Here is a 7,329-nt window from a genome sequence, read left to right as displayed (position 1 = left end):
CGTTTGGCAGTGTTCGCTTCACCAATCTGCCCAAAAAAGTCCGTGAAAACTCCTGAAAAAAGGGTCCGAGAGTCCATTCCAGACGGGAGCTGCCGAATGTGCAACCTATTCCTCCATGGCCACCACCAGTAGTCCCCCTCATTTCCATCTTAAGTGTTTCTACTGAAACTGTGTCCTATGGTCCTAGATTCCTTCATGAAGGGAACATCCTCTCAGTATGTACCTTGTCAAGTCCTCTCAAAAATCTTACATCTTTCTCATTCTTTGAAACTCCAATGAATTTGGCCTAAACTGCTCAACCATGCCTCATGCGACAACTCCCTTCATTCCAGGAATCAACCTGGTGAACCTGGTTTTAACTGCCTCCAATGCATGTATATTTCCCCTTAAGCAAACCATAAACAGCACTCCCGGTGCCCTGTACAGTAACAGTAAGATTTCCCTCCTTTTTATTCTATTCTCCTTGCAATACTTTTTTATTCTATTCTCCTTGCAATAAAGGCCAATATTCTATTTCCGTTCCTAAATATTAGCTGTACCTTAGAATCATAGAATCCATACAATGCAGGAGGCCATTCGGCCCATTGAATCTGCACCAACCCACCGAAAGATTACCCCACCTCGACCCACGTCCCACCCTCTCCCCTTCACCTTAACTAACCCTTGAACACTAAGGGGCAATTTAGCATGGTCAATCCACCTAACCTGCACATCTTTGAACTGTAGTAAGAAACCCATGCAGACACGGGGAGAACGTGCAAACTCTACACTATCAGCAAGTCCGGAATTGAACCCAGGTCCCTGGCGCTGTGAAGCAGCAGTGCTAACCATTGAGCCACCATGCCGCCCCTGTTGTTAACTACATGTTAACATTTTCTGTGGTTTATGTAGGACACCCAGATCTCTCTGTACTACAGAATTCTGTAGTCTATTTCCATTTAAATAACATTTTTCTTTCCTATTCTTCAGTGGACCATCTCACTATTTCCCATATTATACTCCATCTGCCAAGTTTTTACTTATTCAGCTACCCTATCTTGTGCCACCTTTTATGTGGGATCCCATCAAATACCTTTTGGAAAACCAAATACACTATATCTCTGATTTCACCCTGCTCATTACATCATTGAAGAACACAATTTTTCAAGCACAATTTCTCATTCATAAAACAATGTTGACTCTACTTGATAGTGCTGAACGGAATTGTACTGTAAATGAGAAAGATCTTGTTCCAGGATCGGTGTTTTCTGAATTATGTCCACAGAGGGAGTGATGGTGAAGATAAACATGCTTAGATATAATCTGATTACAATTTAGAGAACAGTTTAGCTATTAAAGACCTGCGTCATGATAGGATTACACAAATCCGTACAAAGGGCAGAACACTCTAATATTCCTCATCTTCCATGGGGTCCTCCTACTGGTGTAACTGTAAGGGGCATTAGTGAGTACACACCTGGCAGTACTACTTATTGTTTGGCCTCCTTGCTCAAGGGGAAATATATTTGCACAGGAGGCAGTTCAGAGAAGTTTCACTGGTTGATTCCTGGGATGAAGTGAGTCTTATGAAGCATGGTTGAGCAGATCGGACCAAATTCATTGGAGTTTAGATGTTTGCTCATGATACCAACGTTTGACATTCCTCTGCATGTGTCACACTCAGAAAGTTTTGCCTTCTAACCGCCAGTTTGACCCCCATTCTACCTCCTGAAGTTAAAGTTATTGTATGAAGGTGTAGGCACTCAGCAACTCGTGTGTCTACCTCATGAATGGTTGAGGAATCCCGGTACGATTAAAAATATGCATGGTTTTACTGTTGTTGATTTTTTAATCAGAGAAGTATCTGCCATTTTGTGTCCTAGCCAAGGTCACTTTTATTAAAACTCAGTACATCTGTAAGCAACATGTTTTGCTTTCACGTGAGAGGGGGTGCTCCTGGTAGCTCATCTGTCAGCTGATGGCTTCTTTTAATATAGCAAAGATGTGGGAGGCATGTGCACTCAGGAAGCACCAACTCTCACTTCCAAAAGAATTAATCAACCCAATCAAATAAAAGCATCCTGCCCACCAAAGCTCCAGGAATCTGTTGGTAAAAGTTAAGGTGGACATTAAAAGATCCATGGCACTATCCAGTAAGGTGCAGGGGAGTTATTTCAATGTATGGTACTACCCTGATCACCTCATCATTCCATTGAACCTGGGCAACTTTCCTTGGGGCCTGGCATCACCATGCCAAACATTTCACATCCACCTAACATCCTCTTAGAATATATCACAGTTCAGCTATACCCTATTTCAGTGGGTATCGTGCCCAGAAAAACTCTAGTTTTGTGCATATGTGTGGCATAGATTGGTAAAAGCAAATAACAATTCAGAGTTTTATATTTCGTTTGACAGCTAAATTGGCCATTCACTGAGCATGACTGGACTGGTCATTTGCAACCACTCCCTGCCTGCAATGGAAATGGAAAATTTAAACCTTGGGGCCAAATCTTATAAAGATCCCTGGAACAGCAAACGAGGTAGGCAACAGGCAAAATATCAGCGTTCCGACGTAGAATGAAAGCTGTTTATTAAGTTGCCATTAGGTTGAGGGCGGACCCTGCTTCCCAATGACAAGCAGCAGATTTGCATGGCATGTATTCTCAGTAAAACACAAGATTAAATGGTACTTTCACACTTAGATATGCAGCAATGGAGGAACATGTGCCATCAGGTTAATGATTGGTTCAAGGTGACATGCAGCCGGGGAGATAGTCTACAGATTTATGGAAATGGAGTAGGAGCTGCTTTTCGTGTACGGGGAGTTTGCTGAACCAAGGAGGAGGCGTTGATGTAGTGCGATCAGGTGGCAGCTGTGCAAGGGGAAAGGAACAAAGCTGAATGAGAGGGAGGGGGCAGCCCTCCAAAAGCTCATGGGGGAACAGAGGGAGGCAGCTGAATTACAGAGGGAAGGTCAATGTCTACAGACAGTAAGTCAAGCATGATTTTGTAAATATTCATTCATGGGATGTCAGTGTTACTGGCTAGGTTAGCATTTATTGGCCATCCCTGTATTTATATTTATATGGCTAGTCCAGTTTCTGGTCAATGATAACTCCAAGGATGTTGATAGTGGAGGATCCAATGATAGTAATGCCATTGAATGTCAACAGGCAATGGCTAGATTCTCTCTTATTGGAGATGGTCATCGACTGGCATTTGTGTGATGCGAATGTTACTTGTCACCTCCCTGCCCAAGTCTGCATATTGTCCAGGTTGTCCTGCATTTGGACATTGACATGGATTTTAGGGAAATCTTGGGTTATAAAGGAAAGGCCAATGTCGAAGTCCTAAGAGTCAACGATGAGAGAGCAGGTAAAGGATGATAGGTAAAGGATGATAGATAGTAGATTGAGGATAATAAGGGGCAATTTCAGTGTGTCAGGGGCTGACCAATAGTAATGGGCTGAACGATAGTTGGTCAAGGATCACTGAAGTCAGAGCCTTCCAATTCCAGAGAACGAGGCTTATGGGGGGGGGGGGGGGGGGGGGGGGGCACGGTCACAGCAATTCCAGGGGTTACAAAATCCTCAAAGACAGTCAACAGTCAGATACTCTGCCTCAGAGTGTAATTGCCCCATACTTCCAGTCATGTTTGTCGGGATTCGGGCCTGAGGGGATGATTCAACCCAAGTAAACTCATTACAAGGAAGGGGAATTCTTTCTGGCAGATTTTTGTTTTGACAGTAATAATGCAAATATGTTGACTACCAAGCTGCCATTTCCTCTCACCTTTGTCTCATTCCACCAGAAGACTGAGCTCCCAAGCTTGACCAACAATCCATGTCATTTCTATTTGCCAGTCAACAGAAAAGAGATACTGCAACATTCTCACTTCACCTCAGTTTCAGCCTGACTCTTCATCCCTTTGACATTCCTGACTTGATTGCTCCACTTCACTCATGTTCCAGACTTCTATAATCACAACCACACGGAATATAATAAAAGCTCATGAAACATGCAAAAGAAAACAATATCTATTGATACATTGAAACTGTTGACTGGGCCAAAACATTATGTTTCGGTATGTATTGGAAGTCAGGTTCTACACATGGCAAAATCCATTTTGAACTTATTAACATTTACTGACATTACATATTACACCGGTAAGTAACATTGTAATTAGGGTTTCCAATGCAAAATGTTTGGTTTTTGAATTGACTTTACATGACACCCTAAATATATCTAATTTATATTGTGCGAGTATATAAAGTAAACTTGATAAAAAATAGGGCAGCACAGTGGTGCAGTGGTTAGCACTCCTGCCTCATGGCACCGAGGTCCCAGGTTCGATCCCGGATCTGGGTCATTGTTCGTGTGGTGTTTGCACATTCTCCCAGCGTTTGCTTGGTTTTCGCCCCCACAACCAAAAGATGTGCAGGGAAGGTGGATTGGCCACGCTAAATTGCCCCTTAATTGGAAAAAATGATTTGGGTACTCCAAATTTATATTTTTTTAAAAATAGATATAAAATGGTCAAAGATTGCAAGTTTTAAAGCATTAACTATCACTGTGGCCCAAACTGTAATATGCTCCTTTGTTCCTCGATGTACATGGTTTTCTGCCAAAAGGAAAGGTAAGCATTGTTCCAATGTTGAAGCTTTTAATGCTGCTTAAACTATACACCAAATTATTTCTTAATCCCTCATTTTCACTTTAACCCAGGTTCTCCATTACAAATTCCAGTCAGCTACAGATAAACTGCCCGGCCAACTCAATGATGTCAGTTGCTCCGTAAGCGATTTGAGCTTCTTACTTTTATAGGAGTTTATTTGTAAGATGCATAACTCGGGGATGTAACAACAGCGCCCCCTTGTGATCTGAACTGGATATGTGCCCTTCACAAGCATATTTTGTCAATCTCTCAAAGCAGATGAAGCAAACAAATGGTAAAATGAGGCCAGGCACAAAGTAATACATTGCTTTATTTCAAACACAACCGTGCAGCACAACTGTTACTATTGGATCTACTTCATTCAGTCTGTATCGTCACTGAATGCTACAAAATAAACATTGCCACACATCAGCATGTTGTCTTACTTGACTTAAGTAAGATGGTTTCTAATTACGGTCCAACATTTCTAAGCTCTTTATTCAGGGGAAATTGCAGTTAATCTTTTTCTTCTATCAGGTCACAGCAGGAAGAATGGTAAGGAGTTGGAATAGAGGTTTAACACAGTGGTTAGCACTGCTGCCTCACATCACCAGGGATCCAAGTTCCTCAACGACTCTGCCCCTGGAGCCTAAGAGGCTTCGGGGTGATCTTATGGAGGTCAATAAAATAATGAGGAGCATAGATAAGGTAGATAGTCAACATCTTTTCCCAAAGGTGGAGGAGTCTAGAACTAGTGGGCATAGGTTTAAGGTGAGAGGGGAGAGATACAAAAGAGACCAGAGGAGAAAGTTTTTCCCAAAGAGGGTGGTGAGCATCTGAAACCGGGTGCCAGAGGCAGTGGTAGAGGCAGGTACAATTCTTTCCTTGAAAAATGTTAAACAGTTACATGGGCAGGGTGGGTATAGAGGGATATGGGCCAAATGCAGGCAAGTGGGACTAGCTTAATGATAGAAACTGGGCGGCATGGACAAGCTGGGCCGATGGGTCTGTTTCCATGCTGTAAACATCTATGACTCTCCCTCGGACTGATCTGTTCCCTGTAAGAACACCATTCACGACGCCCTATGCTGCTCTTGCTCATGTATTTGCTTTGTTTGGCCCCTTGTTCCGCACTGTAACCAATCACTTTTTGTCAATGTACTCTGTCAATTATTCCTTTTTGTCTACTATGTACGTACTGTGTTTGTTCCCCTGGCCACAGAAATATACTTTTCACTGCACTTCGGTACAAAGAAAAAAGAACAAAGAAAATTACAGCACAGGAACAGGCCCTTCGGCCCTCCCAGCCTGCGCCGATCCAGATCCTTTATCTAAACCTGTTGCCTATTTTCCAAGGATCTACTTCCCTCTGTTCCCCACCCGTTCATATATCTGTCTAGATGCATCTTAAATGGTGCTATCGTGCCCGCCTCTACCACCTCCGCTGGCAAAGCGTTCCAGGCACCCACCACCCTCTGCGTAAAAAGCTTTCCACGCACATCACCCTTAAACTTTCCCCCTCTCACCTTGAAATTGTGACCCCTTGTAATTGACACCCCCACTCTTGGAAAAAGCTTGTTGCTATCCACTCTGTCCATACATCTCAATTTTGTAGACCTCAATCAGGTCCCCCCTCAACATCCGTCTTTCCAACGAAAACAATCCTAATCTACTCAACCTTTCTTCGTAGCTAGCACCCTCCATACCAGGCAACATCCTTGTGAACCTCCTCTGCACCCTCTCTAAAGCATCCACATCCTTCTGGTAATGTGACGACCAGAACTGCACGCAGTATTCAAAATGTGGCCTAACCAAAGTCCTATACAACTGTAACATGACCTGCCGACTCTTGTACTCAATACCCCGTCCGATGAAGGCAAGCATGCTGTATGCCTTCTTGACCACTCTATCGACCTGCGTTGCCACCTTCAGGGTACAATGGACCTGAATTCCCAGATCTCTTTGTACATCAATTTTCCCCAGGACTCTTCCATTGACCGGATAGTCCGCTCTTGAATTAGATCTTCCAAAATGCATCACCTCGCATTTGCCTGGATTGAAGTCCATCTGCCATTTCTCTGCCCAACTCTCCAATCTATCTATATTTTGCTGTTTTCTCTGACAGTCCTCCTCGCTATCTGCTACTCCACCAATCTTAGTATCATCTGCAAACTTGCTAATCAGACCACCTATACCTTCATCCAGATCATTTATATATATATCACAAACAACAGTGGTCCGAGCACGGATCCCTGTGGAACACCACTAGTCACCTTTCTCCATTTTGAGACACTCCCTTCCACCACTACTCTCTGGCTCCTGTTGCCCAGCCAATTCTTTATCCATCTAGCTAGCACACCCTGAACCCCATACAACTTCACTTTTTCCATCAACCTGCCATGGGAAACTTTATCAAACGCCTTACTGAAGTCCATGTATATGACATCTACAGCCCTTCCCTCATCAATTAACTTTGTCACTTCCTCAAAGAATTCTATTAGGTTTGTAAGACATGACCTTCCCTGCACAAAACCATGCTGCCTGTCACTGATAAGTCTATTTTTCTTCCAAATGTGAATAGATCCTATCCCTCAGTATCTTCTCCAACAGTTTGCCTACCACTGACGTCAAGCTCACAGGTCTAGAATTCCCTGAATTATCCCTGCTACCCTTCTTAAACAAAGGGACAACAT

At 43.3% G+C, this 7,329-nt stretch overlaps 1 protein-coding gene across 2 annotated transcripts in view; it reads right to left on the bottom strand.

Moving 5' to 3' along the window:
• commd10 (COMM domain containing 10) overlaps positions 1-7,329 on the bottom strand; it is a 216,980-nt gene that overhangs the window by 107,863 nt on the left and 101,788 nt on the right. The window contains exon 6 of one of the 2 annotated variants that reach the window (XM_072516496.1): positions 3,865-3,957. The exons of the other annotated variant lie outside the window; for it this stretch is intronic. Coding sequence (XP_072372597.1) covers positions 3,943-3,957 — 15 coding nt within the window. The 3' untranslated portion in view covers positions 3,865-3,942. Of the gene's footprint in view, positions 1-3,864; positions 3,958-7,329 lie in introns of those variants that run through there. 2 annotated transcript variants of the gene reach the window in all.

This window comes from Scyliorhinus torazame, chromosome 9, assembly GCF_047496885.1.
Source record: "Scyliorhinus torazame isolate Kashiwa2021f chromosome 9, sScyTor2.1, whole genome shotgun sequence".
NCBI lineage: Eukaryota > Metazoa > Chordata > Chondrichthyes > Carcharhiniformes > Scyliorhinidae > Scyliorhinus > Scyliorhinus torazame.
This window is presented reverse-complemented; position numbering and strand designations above follow the sequence as displayed.